At 35.3% G+C, this 26,390-nt stretch overlaps 1 protein-coding gene and 1 long non-coding RNA gene across 3 annotated transcripts in view; both read left to right on the top strand.

The window, feature by feature from the left end:
- Positions 1 to 26,390, top strand: part of LOC124452669 (transmembrane protein 87A-like) — a 41,165-nt gene that overhangs the window by 13,891 nt on the left and 884 nt on the right. For both annotated transcript variants that reach the window (XM_047003258.1, XM_047003259.1), the window contains 18 exons: positions 417 to 500; positions 1,103 to 1,153; positions 1,802 to 1,885; positions 2,815 to 2,880; positions 4,006 to 4,099; positions 6,259 to 6,320; positions 9,246 to 9,338; positions 10,334 to 10,361; positions 15,648 to 15,710; positions 16,580 to 16,679; positions 20,269 to 20,362; positions 21,577 to 21,763; positions 23,420 to 23,478; positions 23,550 to 23,653; positions 24,108 to 24,181; positions 24,916 to 24,986; positions 25,631 to 25,686; positions 26,133 to 26,163. In XM_047003258.1, coding sequence (XP_046859214.1) covers positions 417 to 500; positions 1,103 to 1,153; positions 1,802 to 1,885; positions 2,815 to 2,880; positions 4,006 to 4,099; positions 6,259 to 6,320; positions 9,246 to 9,338; positions 10,334 to 10,361; positions 15,648 to 15,710; positions 16,580 to 16,679; positions 20,269 to 20,362; positions 21,577 to 21,763; positions 23,420 to 23,478; positions 23,550 to 23,653; positions 24,108 to 24,181; positions 24,916 to 24,986; positions 25,631 to 25,686; positions 26,133 to 26,163 — 1,401 coding nt within the window. The remainder of the gene's footprint in view (positions 1 to 416; positions 501 to 1,102; positions 1,154 to 1,801; positions 1,886 to 2,814; positions 2,881 to 4,005; positions 4,100 to 6,258; positions 6,321 to 9,245; positions 9,339 to 10,333; positions 10,362 to 15,647; positions 15,711 to 16,579; positions 16,680 to 20,268; positions 20,363 to 21,576; positions 21,764 to 23,419; positions 23,479 to 23,549; positions 23,654 to 24,107; positions 24,182 to 24,915; positions 24,987 to 25,630; positions 25,687 to 26,132; positions 26,164 to 26,390) is intronic.
- Positions 18,482 to 19,102, top strand: LOC124452672. The gene is made up of 2 exons (XR_006950837.1): positions 18,482 to 18,880; positions 18,952 to 19,102. It is a non-coding gene; the product is annotated as an uncharacterized LOC124452672 (long non-coding RNA).

Below are 26,390 nucleotides of genomic sequence, written 5' to 3' on the forward strand. Positions count from 1 at the left end.
ATGCAAGCTGTACGAGCCAGTGCTCCATTATGCACTGTTTCATGCTACGCACTTTGTAAATAGCCATCTATCAAGAATGTTACCTTGGATCATGAAAGATATAAAAACTTAAACTATGTTATCTTACTACAATCATTAACTACACTGTACTGTGTACATGTAGCTCTACAATTCCATCTGCCACCTTATATCAATACTAATCCTTTTTCATCATGTTTTTACTTATATCGTTCAAACATCATAACACTTTTTCATCATAACACTTTATATCGTTAAAACAAGGAAGATTGTGTCTCTTTAATATTGTTGGTTGTTTAGAGTAAATCAGATCAGTCATTAGTTATGCCGATGGTAGTAAGCGTAAAAATTTGCAATGAAATGAGCGTCTTTTATCGAAATCCAATTATCCTTGACAGGCTAGAGAACTTGATGAAAAAACGCAAGAAAGTGTGAATGACGTGAAAGTCAAGGAAGAACTTGATTCAAAAAAGAAAGCTGATGTAAGAAAAATACTTTGCAAAGTTTTGCTTTGTTTTAATTTCCATATTGTGATATTGCTTCCTTTGAATTTCTCATCTGTGTAACATGATATAATTACATCTTTTTTTTTGGAAATATTACAATCTGGATGATCTACATTTCTAAATAAAACCAATACGATATCAAACCCGGAGTCAGACCATTCTATAGAGCAATTTCTGTTTTTATAAATTTGAGATATTGCGTTTCATTTCTTTTTATAATACAAACACAATAAAACGCGTCCACTAATTGGTCTATAGCTGTGTTATCATTAGCATGTGCAAATCAATTTGAGCTCCACGAATCAAATAATTCAGTCAATCAAAATGAATTTGCGAATCAATTATAAATACAATTTCAAGAAAATTTAAAACATTTGCATCATTGCTTTTTATAAAAGAAATAAATGATGTTTCTCCAGCAGGCGTAACTCTTGACCTTCGTTCTCGGGCATGCACTGTTAAGCTCTCGAGTTTTTCCAAAAGGTCTCGTCGGCTTTCATAAGCCTGTGCAAACGTAAGCATCTTTTATTTCTTAAATACTACCATTTTTTGATTGTATTTTTTGTGTTGAAATTCAGGATGGCAAAAAAGATGAAAAAAATACTAGGCAAAAGCGAGAAACACGACAGGTTAGTGCTTGCAAATGTATTTACTTTTAATTTACTTGGTGTGTCATCAGTAGCGTCAGAGAGTGGCCTATCTTGATCTTATTAGGAAGTATTTGCTCCAGCAATTCTATCCACTGTGAAAATAATTTTTACTAAGTATTTGCTCCATTACCTTGTTCTCTCATTATTACGAATATCTCTTTCACCCTTAGATTCCTGAAAAATCAAAAAACGCTTTCTAAACATCTCTTTCACCAAACTCTTTCTCAATTGTCAGTCTTCTCTGCTCATCACCGTTAGACTTTGTAATGCCCTCTGTTTTTCAGGTTCATCCTTAATTTTCTTTTTAATCTCGTCTTTCTCCATCTTCGTCAATAAAGCTTTGTCAACGATTTTAACTGTGACATTTCAATACACTCAATACAGCATCCCAAACACTCAAACCCTTTCATCTCACAATGCTTTTGATTTTTTAATGTGTCTTTTTATGGTTCCTTTTGAAGAACACTTAGTAAATAATGAAAATTATGTGCTATAGTATTGTCAGCTCCTAAGAGTGAATCAGATCAGCCATTAGTTATGCTGAAGATACTAAGCGATATCATAAAGAATCGTGTCTTTTCAAATGAGATACGTGATCTTTTATCGAAATGTAATTATTTTTGGCAGACTAGAAAAGTTGATGAGAAAGCAAGAAAAAGTGCGAATAACAAGAAAGAAAAGAAAAGAGTTGATCCGAAAAAGAAATCTAATGTAAGAAAAATTCCTCGGAAAGTTTGACTTGATTTCAAATCTTAGTTTAAATCCGCTACTGTCACTAAGAACGTTTGTATTACATCTTTCATTAACACAATCATCAATACTCTTAAAGTTAGTCTTACTATGTAGTTGCTCCACATTCCTGGTTCTGTCTGTATGATAAATGTCCCTTTCACTCCCAGATTCACGAAAACTCAAAATTCTTCTCAATTTCACTATCTCCCCACAAGACTTTCCTATCTTCTCTGCTATTGCCTATTATCTTTTATCTTCATCCTTCATTTTCTTTTGACTCTCATCTATATCCATTTTTTTCACCAAGCGTTTACGTTTTGTTCAACTGTGACATCAAACTCGCTACCTCCCGTACACTCAAGATCCTTTAATCTCGCTATGCTTTCAACTGTTTAATGTACCTTCTGATTTTCTTGCTACCGTCCTTAGCATAATATTTTCATACCACCTATTTTTCCTTTCTCTTAAGAATTTTACCTTGGATCATGAGAGATTTATTTAAACTCAAACCATAACTTTGAATAAAACATTCACTACGCTATACGTAGTTTAAAATTACCAAATTCCAACCGTCACCCAGTAACAATACTCAGCCAGTGGCGGACACTGGGAAACGGGAGATTGTGGTTTCCCCTTTATTTGAATATATTATCCTTTGAGCCTCCTTGCTCAAAATTTCAAATTATCATTGGATTTCTCGCTTGCCCCCAATATGTCATGTTTACGTTATAATGCAGCTTTACGCGTCATCATGTCTGTCGTACATGGTAAGCAAAGTATTTCGTGTTTCATAATATTGTGAGCTGCAGCCAATAGTCATGCTAAAGGTAACTAGGTTATATATAAAGATTCACATTTTTGAAAATGAAATAAGTGATCCTTTGTTAAAGTCTATTTACGTTTGACAGGCTAGAAATCGTGTTGAAAAAACAAAGGAAACGGCGAAAGGCAAGAAAAAAGTTGATCCGAAAAAGGTAGCTTATTTAATAAGTATTCCTCATATGTACCTTTCCAATACATTCTTCATTAACACAATCATCAACATTCTCAAGATTATTCATTTTATGTAGTTGTTACCCACACCTTATTCTCTGAGTTATATAAATATCACTCTCAGATTCCTGGAAACCACAAAACTCTTCTCAGATTGACTTCCTCCGAACAAGACTTCCCTGTCTTCTCCGTTTATGACCATTTCCTTTGTCTTATGCTCTCTGTCTTTCAGGCCTTATTCTTTATTTTCGTTTCAATTTTACCTTTCTCCATCTTTTTCAGCAAGCGTTTCTCAAATCGCTCAACTGTGATCTTAAGCAATTTGCATTGAAAAATGGTCGATGTTGCCTTTTGAGATTGAAATTGGATTGTTTTCTGCAAAGATCACTTCATATGAATACTAAAATTCACTCTCGTTATGATAACTACCGTTTGAATACATTTTGTTTTCTCCTTGTACATTTTTCATGGCTCTTAAAATCAATTTTGAAATTTTAATTTCACTTTGTTAAGAAATTTATTGGAAAAGAAATTGCTAACTCTTTTTATCGTAAAAATCTGCTCGCTGCTGCAGTCGATCAAATTACAGGAAATCAAAAAAATAACAATTGCAGCATGTCGACATAAAAAAATAAGTATATCCTCTTTACCGGCAGAGAGGTATGGTTAGAGGCCGAGGCCGAGCGAGGCCTTTTTAAGACCAGGGGAAAATATTTTTCTATCATGACCGGCCTAAACGGTAAATAACGTATTTATTTTTTTGCTGTAGGACTGTGTAGTCAGACTCCACAATTTCGGGAAAGAAAACAATCAAGACTTTGCTGTTCATTTTACTTTGAAACACGTTAAATAGATTTCATTAATTATTAGCAATACAAAATTGGCTAATAATTTCATTTTTAAATCAAATAAAAAAAATCAAAACAGAACAAAGCAAAACAAAACAAACCTTCCCTCAAGTATTTTGCAAAATAATTTCGGACCGCTTTACGATATCGTAAAATTCTACAGTCAATGAGATTGTAGAGAAGTCAAGGATTCCGCCTGCCGCAGTGACTTGCAAAGAATTAATGTAATTTATTGATTTCTTCTTTTGTTAATTTTAGGCTGGTGAAAGTACAGTCGATGCATTGGACGGAAATTATCTGTTATTAATCCAGTTGGATGGGGTTTTTCCAGAAAATGGCATCAATGTGCAAGGTATAATAAAAGTTATTCACTTAAAGTTACAAATTTATCGGCCTGTGGATTGTAAACTGGCGTTATTTGATTGGCAGGGCTGCATAATATAGCGGACCATGAGACCATTGGTCCAAGAAAATTTTTCATGCAGGAGAAAAATTTTTTTTAAAAGTACTTAAAAAGTTACAGCATTAACAAGGAAAAGAAACTGAATAGAAAATAGAATATTTTGTTTTATACATGCACATTGTCATACAGCAGTCTCCGCACTCAGAAAGTCAGAACTTAGTAAAACAAAGTCATCTTTGCAGTTCCTTCAAGTCATTCCTTCATCTATTGATTTAATAGCTGTAATTGATCATTGGGATAGCCAGGATTTTCTCTGTAAGAGGGGTGGGGTATGCAGTTAAAAAGGAAGGTTATTCATGACTTTCATTTAAACATTGTAATGTAAGTAAAATATATTTTAGTGGTGCCCATAATTTGACGAGTGGGGGCCTGGCTTTCTGCTCTCCCCTCTAGCTATGTCACTGTTCTTGACACAAATAATTTCATTTTGCATTGAAATTTGCGAAAATTCCTATGAGGCGTTTTCCTGCAGAAATTATATTTATTGCCCTGGTTGTCCCAGAAATTGGAATATTTTATGCAGCCTTGTTGACAGGTGTACAGTTAGGAAAAGCCATGGTGGCGTTACAAGTCCACGAGCTTGTTAATGCTATGTAAATACTTCGGTGTTTACTCACTGTAAAAGCAATAGACGTTTAAAAAAATAAATTATTGTAATGATATGGAATTTACATGACACGACTAAAAGCTGCGGGCTGGCTGCACTACTGCAAAATGGCCACCAACTGAAGAAATTCTCCTCTTAGAGGGTAAATGCAAAAGAACATGTCAACACGGGTGTTGTGAGTACGTGCAAGTAGTATGTTAATTAAGTTCGACAATCTTAAATCCCGTAACACAACGTATTCGACGAGTCACATCCAAAATTTCATTGAGAGTGATGTCATCCACCACAGACGCGACTAGGGTTGACCCAGAGCCTTCTATTTGTAGGAGTTGGGATAGCGCGTCTGCGGGCGAGCGCGGAACCACCATTTTCGTTCCTACTTGTAAGTCAAACTAATAACGAAGCAATTTCGCCATGTTTAATGGAAATATTAAATAAATCAGAATCCACAATGAAGCTTTTGACGTTTTGTGAATAATTACTGCAAACCAAACTCAATTTTATGGATTTGAGCTTCATTCGCAGTTTAATATTTCGTGCTTTGAATCTAATCGTGACCCTCTGCTTGACGTTTTTACGTATGTGAACGTATATTCTGGCAGTTTTCAACAACAGCACCAAGATATTTGTTTTCATTGCTTATAATTTAACGGCGATAAATACTCTACGTGATGGTTGCATATTCTTTGCCAGGAAAACATATTACTACACATACGTCCAGGTATGAATCAACGCTCTGGCAGGTATGAAGTAAGTCAAAATAAATCATTGCACCTGATTTTTGGTTTATTTACATCTTGAAGAACCGTGGAGACAACTTAACTGGTAAAAATATATTCGTTAGAAGTTCATCACCAATAATCTATTCTAAAAGTATTTTAAATTTAAAATTGAGCTGCTATAATTTATTTTGACTTAAACTGTGCCTGTCATTGAATCAGTTTGACACAATAGTCACCAGTAGACGCAATTCAATCCATCGTAAAGCCATTTCTTTCTTTCCGTATTCCATGATTCTGGCGATTCATAGTTACACGTTTTAGCTATCAAATAAACAATTATTGAAGCTATATCTGAAGATAATCTAACTATTTTCTCAAAATGCAAACAAACTTGTAGTAATTACCATACAAACACTTGTTCAAATTTCAAAATTAGGAACGAAAATGGCGATGGAAATTTATCATGTACCGATATTGCCCAATCAACGTTTGCAAACCAGAGAACAATACATGTCCCAAATCTTACAAATAGGGGTCTCTGGGTTGACCAACCCCTTACGTGCCTTCAATAACCACCAAACAAAATAGAAAGTAACTGAGAAAAAATTCGCTACTAACTCGGACATCTTAAACTATCTTTTGAGAAAATTCCTCTAAGACAAGTTTATTCCTTATACGTATATTCATGACTTTTCAAATGCTGTTTTTCTCCTCTTTAGTCAAAGTTAGTATAAAGATGAAAACTGGATACCTATCAGCAGCAGAATGGCCTCTACTCCCGGTTAGTCATAAATTTACATTCGGTTGAAAAAATCTCATTTGCTTATAATCATATGCAGGGCTGTCAATAAGTTTTAGAGTAGGTGGTTGTATGAAGAAAGTAGACGGTTAGGGCTAAATATTGCACTATGCTATAAGGGGTCCTCACAAAAACTTAAAAAAATTTGGCAATCCACTAAATTACCCTTGTGACGGTATTTTTATAAAAATGGTCGACTAGTAGAAGTACAGTAACGGTGTCAGCTTGTTTGTGGTGGTGAAGACAAACTTTGGTCTTGGTCTTTATAATACAGTAGTATCTAAAAGTTTAGTGATCAAATTAATTTGAAATTGTCCGGGAAAGCATTTCCTAAAACAAATCAACATCTAAAAATATGCAAAAAACTTACCATTGATGACAATGAATAACAATTGTCTACAGCTATGTAGTTTATTTACTCTGTATGTCACCCCATGTGTAACAGTTTGGACGTAATTTCAGTGATTTTAACTCTTTGCCGCGTGACTTTTCATGTCAATCAATTGCCCTGCATCAAATGCTTTAGAAATGAAAAGCCTCACTAACGCAGTTGCGGAAGTGTGTTTCATTATCATGCATAAGAGCAACAAACATTTTAGCCGGTGATTGGCGATAAAGTAAACGGCGATGTATTGCCGGTGACCGGCTTCTATTGACAACCCTATCATATTTCCATTCACACGCGTGTGGTTTTTGTTTTCGTAGCTGCTGAGCATGCGCGGCTAGTCACTGTGCAAAAAGCAATGACCAAGAACAAAATCTACTATATACCTGACTCCGCCATAAATTCGGCAGTTGCGAATCAGGCAAGCTGCCATCTTGAAAGGTGGCAAAACTGATGATATTAACGACTAAAATATGCTTCTTCTAAGTTCATATAAAGTTGTAGAGTTTATAGCATGGGTTTGTTTTTTACAATGTTTAATAAGATTGGTTTTTTAAACTTTCTTTTGACTTATTCTTGTTGATTATTTTACTTTTTACCTATTTTCAAGTTGACGTCCTTGCCTCACCTTGACACGAATGTTACACATGAAGGGGATTGGGCTCTAAATCATTGACAAAAACTAAAAAATATGATTCTCTTTGTTTTGCTTCCGAAAATTTTTTATTGTGTATCTTGTTTTTTTTCTGACGAAGTGAAAATTTTGAAGTAGTTTTAAAACCAATGGCATATTTTGCCCAATATTATTTCACTCTGGTGAGGAAAATTTAGCTACCGCAGAAAGGAAATTGGTAAAACAAGTATCATTGGTATACTATTATTATTACGTCAAAGTGAAGACGAATTTTAAAACTGTTGAGGATGTCAAGACATTAGAAAACGACTACATTGTTATAGTTGCAATATTGTAAGGCCTTCCGCCTTCAAGGTGCCCGTTGCAATTTACACTGATTAGTTGAGAATATTTATAGACAATGAGGTCTTACGCAAATTATTGTATACAAATGATCATACCTAGAAATACAATTTTTTGTAGATTTTGTCTAACTATGCGGATAGTAACATGTCGATTAATTTTATGAAATCAGTGGCAACTGTGCGCTGGAGCTGAATGCTTAAGTTGAAAACAATAACTCCGTTGTCTTGGACGCACATTCCAAAAAAATTAGGGGGCGTTCTTTGACAGACTTTTGCAATGTCTTTAATTGATTAAAAAGCTATCAATTGATAGGTGCAAGCAGGTTTTCTGAAAGCGAAGGGAGTTACTAAGGGCGTGCCTCGATTTTAAAATGTTGAAAATCTTTTCTGATAGCATCAAAGAAAGAAATGTTTAAAATCAAGATATCAGTTGTCGAATGATTTCTCAATTTCAAATATAAATGTTTACGAGTGAATGAAATTAAACCGTTTTGTTTAATGCTATTGTCTTACTGCGACAAGCGCGCTAGTTCCAAGTATGGCAAATTGGTTTTAACACTTTAATACACAAGTGAAGCCGAGTAACAATATAATGTGCAATTCAGATCGAGTGTCTTTAAGAAGTCTGCATTTACATAAACAAACAACGAAACCTTGCTAAAGATAATTCAACATTCCGACTTGAATTTGTTCAAGGTTGTTCAAGAAGTAAACGCTACAAAAGACCTTGACCACGTTTCGATGATGCATAGTAAGACAACAAACGAAATACTGTAGATTGTTTTGGAGAAAATAGATTTCGTGCAATTTTTGAATATTTTTCACTATGTACAGCAGGCTATTCAGCTGCTGATCACTTTTTACGAAGCAATGCGTCCTTGACACCTAGCGTATAAAATGTTTAAAAATGCTACTATCTTGAACACTTTATTGTAAACTGTACTGGTCGCCTTTTTTGTTATTGAACTTATTTCCTTCCCACAACTAGTTACCCGCGGCACACGACCAGGAAAGGAACCAACTGAAAGAATGTGTGTTAACCAAAATGCATTGCGCTTTTTTGTTTATGTTTACATCTTTACTTTTTGAGCTTACAGCACACTGATTTCAATTTTGTTACTACGTTGTCTAATTTATGTGAAAAGTTAGCAAAAAGCATTGATTAGAAACTCTATTTTACCCTAATTATCATCGCTTGTCTAAGTTGCATGGAGTACGATGGAGTACAATAGCAAAATCCGTCATTTTCTTGACCAACAAAATGGCCGTCACGCTGTGATTACCGCGCAAGGCATCTTGGTTGAGAAGCACTCTTTAAATCTGTAAAAGCATCTGGACCGACTTTTTACACAAATTTCAGAGATAAGGGGGGGGGGTGTCACTTCCCCATCCCCGCAGCCGGAGCTGCTTAGTCGCACCCTGAGTTTTCTCGGCCGGAGCCTTAGGTGAAACGCACAGACCTTAGCACAGCAATAAGCGGCACATATCAAAAAAAGCCCATATCAAGTTGAAATTTTCACGTTGAAATTCATGATTTGTTTTAGTTTTATGGTGCGATGTCATTGGTGTATTTGGTTTATGGAGTTGTTTGGCTAGCAGTATCCGCTTGTCAATGGCGTGAACTACTAAGAATACAGGTAAAATGGCCAATCGTTTGATACATATATATTTGATTACATATTTGTTAATGTAATTTAACTTTGACAATCACATGTTGGTACAAACACGTAATGACATAGACTAGTGCTGGTAAAAAGATTAGAAAATTGCTGTTGGGATTGATCATGACCCCCGATAATGTTTTTTTGCTTTCAATGTATAAATTCAAATATAAGGTAGGGACTTGTGAATAGGAAAGGTCATTGTCCTGTTAAACTTGTCATTCAATTAGATAGTTTTCTTTTATTTGCATTGTTTCGAATCAGCGTTGGTTCCTTCTACAGTATTTCAAAATCTTTGAGCTGTTTTTGTAATGTTTAATTGTATTTATAAAATTGCAACAATGTAACTAGTGCGCTGATTGGTCTTTATCTGAGTTTGCATTAGCTTGTGCGAGTGTGGGAAACCGATCTGAGCTCAAGTAAAGGGAATTTTCAAATCAATCATCTAACATGTTAGAGAAAAAATTAACGTATTTGCTTAGAACTTATTTTTTTCGTAATAAATTTTGATTTTTTATAAATAAAATAAAAGATGTTTTCGTGTTTGCGAAAGCTTATAAGCTAAACCTAAGAGACGTTTGGGAGAAGTCGAGAGCAGATAAGTGCAAGTAGATGTGATCTTGTTTGTAAATCCATCATTTTACTTACATATTTTAGGCGTTATCAAAATTTGCTGTTTTCATACCGTTGCTTGTTCCAACCATCGAGTAGCGTTTTAAACTTTTGAAATTTCATTGCTTAGATTCGGATTCTGATGAAATAAAAGAGATTTTAAGAAATAAATACGGTTATGTTATAAGATTTATTACCCCGCGAATTCTCTTTGATTAGCGATCTCAAAACGTATTGAGCACTATATCTTACAAAAACCGGACTATAGAAGCAATATTGTGTAATGCAATCATGCCTCAAAATTCTTACATTATTGTATGAGAAGAAGTAAGCATTTCTATTTTTATTTATTTATTTAGTTTTGGATCGGAGGAGTAATTGCTCTCGGTAAGTTTGTGGCACCAGCACGAAACTCTTGGTTCTTCGACCGTTGACTTATTTTTAAATCGTTGATTGTGTTCTGATCAAGCAAGCGTAAGTTAATGTCTCCCCTGCAAAGTCAGCGATAAGCAGAAAAACATCGATGTTTATCACAATAGAAATACGCACTATTAGCGAATGCATGCGCAGTTATAAATACATGGATACAGGGATGGTTCCACGATAGTTCTCTAGGGGTGGGATGCTCTAGTTTGTGTTAGTTTTTGGTGGCTAATTGTCGATGTAGCATTTCAGATATTTCTTGACAATTTCTGTTACCTTTTTGTAATGATTGGGAGATTTTCGAAAGTGTGCTTCATTAAACGCTAGATAGATTTAGATTTGAGAACGCGACGTTTAAGACGACGCGAGTTGACCGAGGCGGTCAGTGTCGACGACCATAGAGATTAGAGAGTTTACGTTGCACGGCTTTTTGCGATGGCAACGTCTTGTTTTTCACAACGGCGGCGCAAGCGTATTTTTAGTTTACGCAAATTTACAACGCCGCCTCAGCGGAAAAATAATTGGCAGGAATATAAATCAGAAAACATTGCTTTCAAAAAAATTCAAGAACAAAAAATGCCGAAGTGGAGAGCAACTCGAGAGCGTCTTTTTATGTCTTATTCGGATCAATCAATCGACGACGAAAACTTTATTTTGCTTTTCCACTTATATACTGATAAAAGTCCAGATTTGCCTTATTGGAAATACGAAGAGTTTGATTTAGATAAATTAAGCGATGACGAGTGTTAAGCAGAATTTCGGTTTATGAAATCACACATTTATATTCTTGTGGATGCCTTGAGGCTACCACAATTTATTACATGTTATAACGGCCTTAAGGTTGATAGAGTTGAGGCATTGTGCATATTTTTGAAACGTTTTGCCGGTACCTGGATATGTTACCAAGATTTGGCAGACCAATCCCTCAACTCTGTATGATCAGTAATGCAGTCATAAATGTTTTATGCATGGAGTGGAACCGTTTGCTGTTAATATTTGATCAACCATGGTTATCTTCAGGCAACGTTCAAGAACTTTGTAATGCAGTGTTTCAGAAGGGTGGTGCCTTAGAAAACTGTTTTGGTTTTGTCGATGGGACAGTACGTCCAATTTCTAAACCTGGTCAAAATCAAAGAGTTCTTTATAAAATGCCATAAAATTTCAGTCAGTTGCTGTTCCAAATGGTCTTGTGGCTAATCTCTTTGGTCCTGTGGAAGGTAGACGCCATGACAGCGCAATGCTTGCCCGATCCAGTTTATATAACAAGCTTCAGCAGCTAGATCCTTTGAACAACGAAACTCCTGTTTGCATTTATGGTTACCCTGCCTATCCTCATTTACCTCAACTACAATGCCCATTTAAAGTAGTTAGTAAAGCAGTGTTTTGAAGTTGCAGTTGATGCATTTGTTGCTCTTGCTGCCTTTGCTGAGCAGCAATGCTGTCAGTTAAGGCTTTAGTGAGAGCTTCCTGTTGAGAAATGATGTTGTTTTTTTGTTTTCTTTCATCAGCATTAAAGCATACAAAGCATACGGCGATTATAAACAACTTATAATCATAATAACGGCTCGCTAAAAACAAGTACTAACGCTTGCTCGTACAAAAGAGAAAAAAAAACTTACTAAACGAAATATATTAAAAAAGAATCCAAAACTGGAAGCAGACGGCGAAAACATCATTTGTTTACTTCTTGTTTTAATCAGGCACCTAAGTTTGCCCCCCTTCGCACCTTAAATCCAATTTTAAACCTCATAGGTTGCATTTCATGGCATATAAATTGCCCAGCTACCATTGTCCTTCAATTTCTGACCATAAAAATTGTGTTTGAGAACAAAAACTGACATTAAAGACTATATAAGAGTTTCTATTCTCACTTTCACCATTCTAGCGTATAATGATTTGGCGAAGACAGTGTTGCACTGACTATTTTAGAAATACCCAAGATTTTAGGGATAAAGTCCCAAGATCCTTTAAAATATCCCAAGATCCTCCAGGTACAGCAAAACAGTTGTTTCCGAGGAGTTCCTTTGGCATGGGTACGCCATTAACGTATCATTTTTGTTTTTATATTACTTCAAATCATAAATTGTATAAAAAACGATAGTTAATACAATTTTTTTACATGATCAAGGAAATTTCGTGAAACATAACAGTACATAAAATTGCCAAGCATGCTAACCAGACCCTATTTCAACAATCTCTTCACTTATAATGTCATAAACATTAGTTCCATTTTCTTTCTGTTCTTGACGCTGACCATGTTTATTAAAATTCTCTCTCCGACAATGACCAAATTGTACGTCTTACAAGTTTAGTTGACGGCTCCCATGTGTAGCAATATGCACCTTGTCGAGCAATAGCTTGTTTTGGAATTAGTCTGTTTCTCAAAGTTGAGCAATGTAGGCGGTTGGTTTGAGGAGTCTTTATTATGTTAACTTCGGAAAAGTTTCTCTCGAGACACTGGCTGATGAGTGAGGTAAAACAGGAAGGTTGCACATAAAATTTCCCAAAAGTTCAAACTTCTTATTTCCGTTACCATCTTTAATAACTCTGATCTCATCCCAAAACTGAGTTGGGGAGTTAACTATACCTTTAAGAGAATCTGTGGCATAAAACAATTGCCTCCACTGCTCATCAAGTTCATCCAACTGATCTTCAGACACTAAAGACGGAAAATGGTGTGCTAATATCGCTATCAAGTTTAGTGACCGCCTGGTGGACAATGCCTCTGAAGGGTTGATAGTTTATAGCAAAGCTAGAACTCTATCACTTTTGAAAGGAAACCACTTTTCTATTTGGTTACATAACTCACGAGGAAGTTACGACAATCGCTTCTGAAACGTTGTTCTTGGTTACCCAAAGACTGTTGAGAGCACAGGCCTACGCATCTTCCTCCGAGATGAATATCATTGAGAGGCTTGTATATCTTTTACGTCGTTTGGATTAATCTCGTCCAACGGTTTTTCTCGTACTACTTTGTCTTTGATGAACAGGGCTAAAATGCTTCTATACTCATCTGTCATAAAACTGTACAGAGTGTGCAGCTTGAAATCTTGAACTTGAAATTCAACATTTAATCTATCAACTTTTGACAATATGTAATTTAGGAATGCCATAATATGTTTGGTTCCATTTGTCGTCACGGTTTCGAAGATCTTGACAGCCTGGTCTACACGATCACATTGAGACTCAGATTGAAAAAAAGTTTTAATGCATCCCATTGCTCTAAAATTCTTGCAACAACTTGGCCTCGAGAGAGCCACCTTGTCTGTGAAAGTTTGAGAACTTTATGACGAGGTGCTTTCATAATATCTTGTATGAGACGGAATTAGTGTTGTCGCTTACTGCTACAGGAAAAATAACAGCAGACGTCTTTCGCAAATCCTTCCAACCAAGAAGGTAGGCGACTACTTGCATGGTGCGCGCAGAGAGCAAAGCAGTGACAAATACAACCAAAGACAAATACACCAGGTACATCTTTTTTTAAAAGAGTTTGGAAACCTCCTCTTCCAACCATCATTGTCGAACAATTGTCGCTATCAAAACCAACAACATTACTTAGTGGTATTGCTCGTTCTTCAAAAAATTTCTTAACAGCCGTATACAATCCTTCAGCAGAGCCATTTTCTACGTCAAGGGCAGTCAATAAAGCATCAGTCACTTTCCTTTCATGGTAAAATCTGACAACAACAGCAGGAATTTGGGAGACCGAAATATCTGTTGATTCGTCTACGATCAGAGAAAATTTGTTTTTTCGACAGATTGCTGATAGCGACTCGATTTTCTCTCGCGCAATTCCTTCTTGAATAACATACGATGCCTTTGTTCTTTTCAACTGCATTTTCTGCGCAATTTTGCTGTCTGCAAAAATATTTTTCTGGCCTTAATGAAAGGCCTTAATGAAAGGCGTTCGGTGCTCAGCTAAAAAACCAGACAACAAAACTTCGGCTTTTGCTGTCATTTTATCAACATATATATGGCCCTGTTTGCTTTTTGAAAAACTTGCTTACGTTCAAAGTGTTTTGCTTGGCTTTAAGTGCATCGTTATGCTTTTTTGTGGCTTTATGCGTCATCAAAGCCGACTTGTTGTGACCGTTGAATGTATGTTCACAACTTTGCATCTTACTGTGAATTTATTTCCGGGGTCTTTTGAAATTCAGTCTTATAATTCTGGTTCTATTAACCATGCATCGTTAAACGATTGCTTGTACCATTTTCTATTTCCTTGTCGTGCTTTTTTTCTTGATAGAGGATGATCATTCTGATCACTTGATTTTCTTTTCCTTTTTACTGGGTTTTTTACACACAACATACAAAAATCGGACGTTGTTTACATGAAACAAGTTATTTGTATTTATACATGACATGAAAAAGGCTTTTTTAAATAGTTTTTTCTGTGAGAATCTTTTGTTTTCATTATGACACACCGAGCAATATATGTAATTGCAATTTTCGTCACATGAAAAATGCTTCTTAAAAAACACACTTTTCTCTTTATTCGATGATTCAAATTTTTGGAAACTTTAATAGTTTGTGTATTTGACCGGGAACTACAATATTTTGGCATTAGAAACAGGTAGGCATATCTACAACTTCTTATAACTCTGAAAAAGCGAATGTTTTCGCGCGGTTTTCTTCAACTTTTGTTTTTGTCAGATGCTATTTCAGAAACTAAACGACCTTTGTTCAATGTAGTTACTTGAGTGAAAAATTTAATGCCTCTTTTATAGTCAAAGCTAAATAATGAAGGTATTATACAAGCAGAAAAGGGTGGGATTTTGCGATATAAAAAGAGTATATTTTGAAAAACTAAGGTTACAAAGGACTGGCACTACCTATCAAACACGGCTTTAATCCCCACCGTGTTATCATTTCAGTATATTTATAATTCAATGGTTGAACTATCTACGTCACACCTCATTAACATAACGTTAAAAAGCTCGCAAAAATATGTCTTAAAATAGCAACTTTGAACCTTAATAAATCACTTCTGGAAATCAGATTTGATAAAAAATTGCAGAAATAGAATCCCCGAAAGCTATTCTTTTAATTTAGCTACTAAAAAAGGGAGGCTAAAATTCGTAGTATAAATACTTTAAAAAGCAATCATCCTCTTTTTTGTGGGTTAAGTGTGTATACCGTATCAAGTATTGTTTTTTGAGACCAAAGATTTTAATATTTAGTTGATATAATTTTTAGTTTTTCGCTTGCAAATCTTACAGCTCATCTCTTATTTACGACGACATTATTTAGGAATGTTGGAAAAGGCCATCTTGTTTTCAGAATACAACAATGTTAATGACACTGGTGTGCCAGGTAAAATATGCCATACGTTGACCTAGCTAATTTTCTGTTTTAGAAATATCTTGAATGTAAAGCGCAATGAGAAATGTGATGTGAGATACTTCTGATAACTAAACGTCGTGAATGCATGATCATAGTGATTAAAGTCCTTATATCAGTGTAAAGGAAACATGTTCTTTAAGTAGTAGGATCGATTTATTTGCAATATGTTTGTTAGGTCGAAAATTTTCTATTCATGGACTTTTTTACGGCTAAAATTGAGTGACTCGGTACCGAAAGTGACGTAAAGTTGATAGTTTACCTGTCGTACAATATGATAGTGCTTCCGTGGGAAAGAGCGTCCGAACAGTTTTAGTTTTTAAAGGTTTCAAACGATATCGTCAAACTATACACATATGCGGCATCTTAAATTTATGTTGCAGTTTTTTTTAGGAAGATTTGCCAAAAAAAGTTTTATTGTTTACTATAAACCTGTATGATGAAGCTACTCTGTCTTGAATGCAGTGCTCTTCTTTTTACGTAGCATCCGAGTCACCATAGACGCAGAAAGTCCACGAAGATAAAACTTTTGACCTATCTAATATATTGCAAATAATCTTGGCAAAAAGTCGACTTAACTATGAAAAGAAGTTATTTCTTTATCTGTACTTACATAAATATGTGCACATTCGTGAAGCAAAAAGTTTTCGTGGATTAATAACTCGATACTTGTCTGCGTTATTTGTTCGCCTTTAATTTTCTCTCGACTTCTGATGCAAAGCAAAAGTATATTTTCCGTTTCGAAAAATGTTGCTGCTCTTTATGGCTTCACTAATCTTTTGCTTGTGTTGAACACTTTTTAGCGTGTATAGAATTTTAACTCAAGCAAATGTAAATTTTAGCTCATGGGCTTGTCGTTCTGGCTCTTGTTCTGTCATGCATCAAGCGAACTCTCTCTCGAGTACTCATTCTCATTGTAAGCATGGGTTTCGGTATTGTCAAGTAAGTAAATTTTGTCTAGTCGTGAGGAATTTTTTTTTTCTGTTACTTTTTGTGGACAATGTTAAGCTGTATTAGGAAGATTTAGATGAATTCAGACTGTTAGGCCGAATAGATTATGGCTGTAAAACTAAACTTACCAGAGTGTTGGGGCTTATTCGTGATAGTGAAGCTATGAGAGCATGAAAAGTTGTGACGTCGTCGTATGTCTTAAATATTCACAATCCTGTAACTGTACGAGATAACTGACAGACGTTATATCATTTTTCACTTAAGTGTTGTAAGTCATAACTCCCATTTGAACAGTACCTTTAGAAAAGACTTGGATGCACACAGTCATACCGCGCAAAAGGTGACCACTCTCAGTAGATTAAGAGTTTAAAACTGCGATCGATAAATCATCGTTTTCGATTCTGATTGATTGCTTGTAGTTTATCTATAATTGCCCCGCAGAAAAGTGAAATTGCACTGTAAATACGATAACCTTATTGCCTGAAAAGCAGTGAAAGCCCAACAATCTTCTTTTCAGTTCAAAAAAACATGGCTGCAGTTGTGTTGTATGTAAACTAATATTTTCACAATTTTAATCGTCTAAAAAAACATTTCCAGGCGATAATTTAAAAAAGTAAAGCAAAAAAGGAGCAAAAAACAAGTCATCTTGAGATAGCAAAATTTTTTTAAATACAAGACGCAAACGAAATTGTAAATTTTCGACTTTATTTCAAAACCATCCTCAGACAGAATGATCTTGCAACATTTTGCATACACATATATATTTACAACGCGTGCGGATGAAGAAGCGGAAGTACGCAAGACAAGCAAACTAAATTAAAATAAATGACATTTACAGATAACAGGTGGAAGAAGTGTGACTTTTACAATAGAAAGCTAATTGTGAAATTAGAGATCCTACTGGTGGAGTGAGCATGTTTTATTTTAAGTGAAAAGCTGTAATTCTTTACAAGCTTTAAGTCTTCCGTTACAAATAACAAATCTTTTCTTAAATCTAAATTTAAAAAACGCTGGTTCTTCGGACTTTTGATATGTGTGTGCAGTCTTTAAAAAACTCACTTGTGTGCTGCAGTTTAAAGTGCTTATATTACGAATTTTAGCCCCCCTTTTTTATGAGCTTAATTGAAAGACCTTGTTTCAGTGATTTTAAATCTGCAATTATAATTGAAATTGGATTGGTGAAAGTGATTTTACGGACGTTCAAAGTCACGATTTTCAGCATTTTTTTGCGAACTTTTTGATCGGTATGCAAATGACTTGTGACGTAGAAAGTTGAACACATATATCAACATGGCGTATTCTACTAGTAATCTTAATAAGAAACGCGGAGGAAAACGCTGTGTTGCTGGTGGACCTAATCAAATTAGTTGCGCCAATGATTCAAAAACCGAAGGAATGTCGATGCAACTGTTTCCTAAAAAAGAAACAGAGCCGCAAAGACATAGAAAATGGGTGAATTTTGTGCGTAAACATAGACCGGGTTTTGAGGCTTCCTCTACCTCGTGTCTGTGTTCTGCGCATTTTGAAGATTCTTGTTTTGACCTTAATTTGAGCGTGCAAGTGAAGCTCAAAAGAAGGTTAAAGAAAGATGCTATCCCAACCATTGACGTTGCTGGGATTCCTGAACCATTACAGGACGAAATAACCGATAGAAAGCGAAGACAAGTTAGTTTACGCTTGTTTATGTTAATTTTTCTTTTGTCATATGTAAATTCGATATAAGTTTTGTAGATTATTCGACATACTCTCCATAAGCCATCGCTGAAGGAAACATGTTTTCTCGATGAGGAAGTACCATCTACTAGTGATGGAGCTGAGCATGCACTGGGGAAGCAAACGATTCTCCATTTTAAGAAGAACTACATGCAGTTGGTGAAGATATTTGTGAATCCCAGTCTCCATGTAAGTCGTGCCATCGTCTTAAGAAAAAACTTACATCTTTACAAAAGACTTTAAGCTGGTATAAAAAGACAAAAGCATCTTTGAAGAAAAAGGCCCAGAATTTGCAAAATGAATATCGAAGCGAAATCAGGGAAAATCGTACTACATCCGTGGTGACCAGCATTAATATAGACGATGGAATGCAGGGGAGTGCTGAAGAGCTTTCGAAGGAGAATCATACATGGACTACTCCTCTTTCAAAGAGTCTAGTCAGAGTGAAGATTTAGATGAAGATACCACAATACAGTCAGGTATTTTATCTTATAAAGAATTAGATCTCTGTTGTATTTCATAATAATGAATTTTCTTAATCGTGTTACAGAATTGATGAAGGAGCAAGCTCGCATGAACAACCTATGTTCCTGGTATTTTACATCTCATTGGTTGAGATATTTGAAATATTTTGCTTTAACTGCAAGGCTGAAAATCCAAAAGTACACATTAAAAACATTGGTTCGATGGCCATTGTAGAGCAAAATTGTGGTAAATGTGTTGAAAAGAACTTTATGTGGTAAACACAGGCAGGTAAAGGCCGAGTATTCTCCCATCCCATAGACCCACAAAACCATCGCATCAACCATCTGTATGCGACAGCTCTCAAGTACCTGAAGTAAATAAAAACGTTGGACTAATTATTGTTGATGAAACAATGTTGATGATAACATTGTTTCTCATACAATTTACAATCTTACATATTTAATGATTGTGATGCTTGGCGGCGATAAGCACGTCCATTCCTATCTCTCAATAGTGGCCCGACGTTTTCAAGGACAGCCTCATGAACTAAAGGCCCAAATTTGGCATGCGGTGTTATGCATGATATTTTCTCAATGCTGCCATCGAATGTCATTTTCTGCAAAGCTGGTCCTATTTCTATACAGCATCTGTACTCTAATGCGCCTTCTAACAAATCGGTATGACAGCATTGACAATTACACCTGAAACGTGGGAGCATTGTGGTTTATAAAGTAACTTTATGTATATTACAAACAGGAGAAAACAACAACTTATCATTCACCGAGTGGAATTACGTCATCACTTCGTTCTAATGTCGCAGGGAGAATTCCATCGGGATCATCTGGAGTATGCACTTCATCACCATCTCCTGCCAGCGGTTCATCGTCTTATGCGAAGTCGTTTAAATGCTCGACATAACCCACGGATTCCGAGCTCGAATCAGATACGCATTCAGACATCGAATTCGAATTATCTGAGCACTGATTTGAGGCCATACTTTCCGGAAAACTTGTTTTTTAATATTTCATTGAAAATACTGTCATTATTTGTTTTTAAGACAAGAAAAACGACAACAAAATCACCTCCTATAATATAATATTATATTGACGGAAACAGACGTGTTCAACTATCTACGTCACAAGTATCAATATGGCGTCGTAATAAATTCGCAAATAGTACCCGACTTTGGAGGCAAAATTAAGGAACTTATATTTATCTGTTTAAGTCCAGCGACATGTCATAGTTCTTCAAATAATCCAAATTTTCAATTAAGCTCATAAAAAAGGGGGGGCTAAAATTCGTAATATAAGCACTTTAAAAAAAGGTAGGCGTTGAAATGTAATTCAACTGGACGTTAATGACGCCATGCAAGATGCATAAGGAACGTTTATTTTTCTTACAGACCTCGTCTTGGAAATGCTCTTCATCGAATTCTTGCCGTCAGCAGCTTATATTTTGTACTCAGCTTAGTGGAGGGATCGTACCGTGAATTATCTGTAAGATTTTAATCTATTGTCTAGTGCGTTACATAGCAACCCGGTTTTACTCTTTTCTTGTTCCTGTTTTCCGTGTTCTTGAATCTAAAAACAGATCAACAAGTACATTCTACAATCCAAAATGGATTGTAGAGTAATCTGTCAATTGTTTCTGTCTATTGCTGCCTTCATCATTTGTGTATATTACACGACATTTTTTGCGATAGGTTTCTTTCCATTCTTTTATTTCCCCATGTTTAATGGCACTTTATTGCAAGAAAGCGAATTACGATATTATAGCAAAGTTTGTTTTAATGTAATAGTTATATTGGTTAACTAAAGTTAAGATATTTATGTATTTAAGTATAAAAATATCCAATGTTTGTAGGAATTTGAAACTCGAATCATGACGGGAGGACACTTTTCTGAAAGCGATCAGTTCTACATTTATAGAATGTCCAATTGTTAAAATTGCGTAATTTATAATTAATGCACTCCCTATAGGGTTATAGCGGTTACCAATATATATTAATATATGAAGGTAACCGCTTATTTCATCATTTGCCCCAAACTATATATATATTATATCGTTGGGGTTATATGATGAGATAAGCAGTTACCTTGAGATATTTGTTCAAACGTTTTTTTAAAAAGCTCGTGCGTCTATCACCCAGACGATGACAATTCAGGCTTAAGCCCACTCATGCAAAGCTTCACGAGAGGTCTCACCTGGAAGGATTATGTTCAGTGTTCTTTTTTAAATTCTAGTTGCTATGGATTTAAAAGATAGGTAACTCCAAGCATGTAAAACTATTGTGTGCGATAAAGAAATCATATTTTAGCGCCGACCGACATTTTATACCGGAAAATACCCTGTCAAAAGATACGAAAGTGAAAGGAAACGTATTTCGAACATATTCTTTTTTCAAGCAATGCATATGAACAGTAGATCATTTGCACAATTAGTATGATGTTCAAATGTGCACATGAACAAGACATTTACAGCAATTAAATTATTTTTCAGGGAAAAAGAACTTTTGTTGACAAGAAGAGGATTACATAGATTTTTCATAGCTCTAGACGTTAGCGATGAATTAATACGCAAGCGCGCCGATATGACCTGTTTATGCTAAGCTTTGTTATCTTTTTATTTACATTGGCTTTCCAACGAGCGAAAGCTTTTATTTTTTTGTTCTGCTTGATGCAATCCTAATACTTTTCCCTTTTATATACAGGTACAAGTGGATGTGAATCGCAAGCAAATGATTGCGTCTATTCCGCTATCAGTTTTGGATGCGGTCATATGTTGGTGGATTTTCATGTCTTTATTGCAAACTATGAGAACATTGAGAATCCGGAAGAACGTCATCAAATTATCGCTCTATCGTCATTTCACGAATATTTTAGCTGTTGCTGTGTTAGGTAAGTTTGCTAACTCTCAACAGGCATGGTGCAAACTTACCCTTTCTAGCCTATTAAAAAGTTGAGAAGTTTATGTGTGAGTGCCTCGACATATTGAAAATGAGCTTATTCGGGGAGTCTTTGAAGTCTTTCGTGTGGTTAAAAATTGTGCATTTGTGCATGGGTGGATGTCACGTTCACTTATGACGTCATGTCATTTTGATTATTGCTATATTTATGTATATCATGTTTTTCCAATTGGCCTATGTAGATAGTTTATAAGATCTTAAGAAGTGTCGCATTACACAATGTGTCGTGCATTTTTGAAAACATCTAATTTGTACAGGTAATAACATGGTTTCGAGTGCAATAAGGGAAAAACATACACGAGTGAGTTTTTCAAAGACTATGAAAAACTCACGAGTGCTTGTTTTTCTCAAATTGTACGAAAAGCTATGCTATTACTTATTAATAAGATACATGAAAAATTTGTCAATTCGGTTGATTTTCGACTTCAGCCAAGGCTCATACATTTCAATTCCGTCGGAAATTACTTTTCACAACATCGTTGCTTCGATTTTAGCAGTGTTCATATTTTTATCAAGAAACATCTTGCAAACCGTGAACTGTAAACTCGTTTTCCAAAGAAAATTTACTTAAAACTTACGCCAGCCATTGTAATTGCTTTGTTTACAATAATTTAACTTTCCTGCCTTTGAAATGTTTTATTTTGATCGGCTCTTAAATCACTTCGTTGTTTGACGTAACCAATCTAAAATAAATAGCACTGTATTTCATTTTTTTTGCACTCTGTTTCCTGTTTTTGAACTGGTATTTACGATAAATTGCGCTGCTCTTAACCAATCAGACGAGAGAAATTTTTCATGTGTATTATTATAAACAAAGTAGACGAATTCCCGTTGTGACGTTAAAAATAAGATTTGTTACCAGCTTTTTTATGTTGGCGGTCAAGCAATGTAAATAGTCAATTTTTTAACTATGAGTGCCAAAAAATCCTGCAAAATCATACTTTCAAACTATAAAATATATTACAAAAGTTTTCAAAGTATCCTGAACTATCTAAATGCCACAAATACAAAAACATGATGTACGCACATCAAGTTAACTATTCGCTCAACTACTATATCATAACACTAGCGTATCAACATAACGATTGAGGAGTAAATTATTGTACAACTTTTTCCCATAGGCGACCACTTAGCTTCTTCACCCCGCTTGTGCAGCCATGATTACTTAATTTTAATCTTTCTAATTATGTAGCTATACAGTGCAGCTATAAACACGTTTCTTCTTGCAATTTTGATTTAGTGGGAGTATATTTCGGCTGTCCCCCCCTCCCCCACACTCACACACACAAACACACTTTCATGTATTTTTCATATTTATGACATATTGAGTGGGTTCTCTGTGATTCTAGGAGGATTTCTGTGTCGTTGAAATCAATTATCCTCTGAGGCTCTCTTATTCAAAAAATTGAAATTCTCATTTCAAATTCTCATCTTACAATATTTCTGTCCCTGGACATAGCAAATCAACAAACGTTTGACTTATGAGCTCAAACTCTATCAACCAATCAAAGCCTTTATAATCTTCCCTCCCACAACTTGCTATTGGTTTGATTTTTTTCTTTATTGCTCATGAAATTTTTTTCATTAGCATCTGTTGGATTCATGGTTTGGGTTATCAAAACACATTCATTTGCAGTTTGCATCGAGGTATTTAGTGATGAAATATCCGTAAAATCATCGCGTGACATTGGAAAAAATAACCAGAATATTATGTTTAGGACTGGAAAGAGGTTTGGATTGATGATGCATTTTGGCATTTTCTCTTTGCTCTCGTACTTCTTGCTATAATGGTGTTATGGCGGCCTACTGCAAATAACCAACGGTATGTTTTCCATTTTATACATGAAACTACTCTTGTAGTTTTGACATTTCTGGAAAAGTTACAACGTTACTGATGGATCATTTTTCATCGTGCTGTCTTCTCTGTTTTTTGCGACTAAAATCTCTGTGTTTTATGGTGATTTGTCAGGCTCTCTCTTATTTAAACCCCGCTACGGCACAAAATATATGGTCGATGATTTCCCTTTAATAGGCCTTTTCAAAATATATTTTTATTGCACTGCCTGGACTGCGGTATTGTTAGGAAATCGTTAATAATCAAAGGATCATTAATCTAAATCATTGATAATAATTATATTCTCTAGTGACAAGCACAGATTCACTATCGTTTTGTGCTAAATTTAATTCGTGAAGTCAATGACGGTGTTATTTAAAGTACCCCATGATCTTCCAATAACTTTACGACTCAATGACTCAAATCTCTGTCTTTGTCTTAGATACGCGTTTACACCGTTGGTTGATGTTGGTGAAGATGATGAAGATGACGACATTACTTTATCAGATGCCTTTCGTATGTGTTCACTCGTAATTCTATACTAGATCTGCTTACAAATAAACGTTGATTTTAAAGTATAGTAAATACTATAGAGCGTTTTCACCTCACGTTATAGCTGCCATTTTTGTGTACCTAATGAAAATACTTTTAATGAGCTCTTTGGATAATTAATAAGGTTGCTTACTTCGTGATCTTTAGGAAAAGAGTGAAAGCGCTCTATAATTTATTTCTTATGTCATGAATACTAACGCTCGTATTCTAAAAGCTTATAGGCCTAATTCAAACGTCAAATTTTACATGTGCCGAATGCGTGAAAAACAAAAGAAAACAACGCGTGATTTGATATGTGAAATTTGACGTTTGAAACGGGTGTCACTTGCACTCACACTCACTGTGTGAGGCTGTAAAATCATCAAGTTATGTGAAATTCCCTGGAACTAAAAAGCTTTTGTGCTTGTGACAAAGATATGTAAGATAAACAAGTGGCTGACAATACTTAATGCACCCGTGAGTTAAACATAGTGATAGGCATTGAAATTATCACAGTACCTAATTTCTATAGGGCTTTTTGATGCAGCCTATAGATGATAATTATGTAATTGTATTTTTATTGTTATATGTACAAACGAGCAAATTCAACTTATTACTCCTGCATTTAGAGTAAGAAACTATCGACCAAAGTGAGATATGTTACTGAGAAAGTGTTGCTTTCATATTTGCCTGCTTAGATGTCTTTCCTTTTTTTGTAGAAGGTATGAAAATGCGTAACAAAAATGATGGAGAAAGTGTTCCACCTGGTGAAAAGCAAAGAAAAAAAGCGGTAATTTTGTGCATTTTTGTTTGTTAGTGAGTTTATCGTCAGAAACCACGCAGTCGCATGACCTTGGCTTCCTCTCAGTTCACCTATATTTGCGAGTTTTACTTATTAGCTACTCGGGCAACTGAGGGTAAGCGCGACGCCCGAGTGTGAAATTTCCTGTTTCTTTTAAACCGCTTACATAAATCGCGCATGAATGACACAAAGTCCTTGAACCAATCAAAATTGTTATTTCATTGTTTTACGCGTAAGTGTCACTAATAACACGTATAATGAAACATGATTTACTTACACAATATATTGCCAAAAGTGAGATTGCATTGCCATTCCGATGTGCTATTTGGCAATTATGGCCAATACACATATATAGCTAAACAAAGATGGAACTTCAGTAGTAGAAGAAGAATAATAACTTTATTTAGTATCCGGAGTGAACGCCCAATAAACGTCTTCTTAACTGTGCAAAGATGATCATCTTGCTTTCATTAGGGAAATTAACTGTTCTTAAGGCAATATAATTTCTCGGCTTAGCCTTTACGTCCTTTCGATAGTTTTGATTCTTATTTGGCGTTTTCGACGATAGAATGTAAGAAATATTCAAAATCAAACTGCATTATACATCATGTCAATTGAAGTTGTGTTTACAGGAAGATGATTTAAAGTGGGTCGAGGAGAACATCCCAACTTCTGGTGGAATCGACACGTATGTTCTTTAATATTTTTTCTAATTATCTGGTGCCTTTAGCCTGAATAAAAAGAGAAAGGGAGAGGGAATCAATTAAACAATTGACTGTTTTGTGCTCATTACTTGCCTGCCAAACGGGCCTTTTTAAGACCCCAAATCCGGCTAGACCACGTGAAAACTGCCTGTTCGCTTTGTAGATTGTATGTTGGTGGAGTCCTGGGAAAGATTGTTGGTGTTGATGTTGACTAAGGTTGTCGAAACGTCAGTCAACACCACATCAACAGTCCTCAGGATTCTACTGACCTGGACGATCTAAGTTAGAGTAACATTGGTAAATTTGCTCTTAGCCCGTTTAAACTGCCTCCAATCTCCTTCATCGCATTCTTGAGCTAGTTAGCCTCAATAGCTTTTGATTTTATATTTCCTGGTTATCATGATAGGATATTCTTTCTCTTATTTTTCAGTGCACTGCCATCACTCTTGGACTCTGATGAGGTAGGAAGAATTGGTTGTTTTCTGTGCCCATTTTTATCGAACCAAATCCTTTCTAAAACTATCTTACATGAAGTGATCATCCAATAAAACACATTGAGTTATTCATAGAAATTGAAAAACGTTATAAATTAGCATTGAAGAGGAACTGTGCTCTGAAGTAGAATTTATATCTTTCATAATGTTGCCACGTATTATTCGCCTGCTCAGATGAGTTATTGGTGAGTTAC

This window comes from Xenia sp. Carnegie-2017, unplaced genomic scaffold (genome assembly GCF_021976095.1).
Source record: "Xenia sp. Carnegie-2017 unplaced genomic scaffold, XeniaSp_v1 HiC_scaffold_25, whole genome shotgun sequence".
Classification (NCBI taxonomy): domain Eukaryota; kingdom Metazoa; phylum Cnidaria; class Anthozoa; order Malacalcyonacea; family Xeniidae; genus Xenia; species Xenia sp. Carnegie-2017.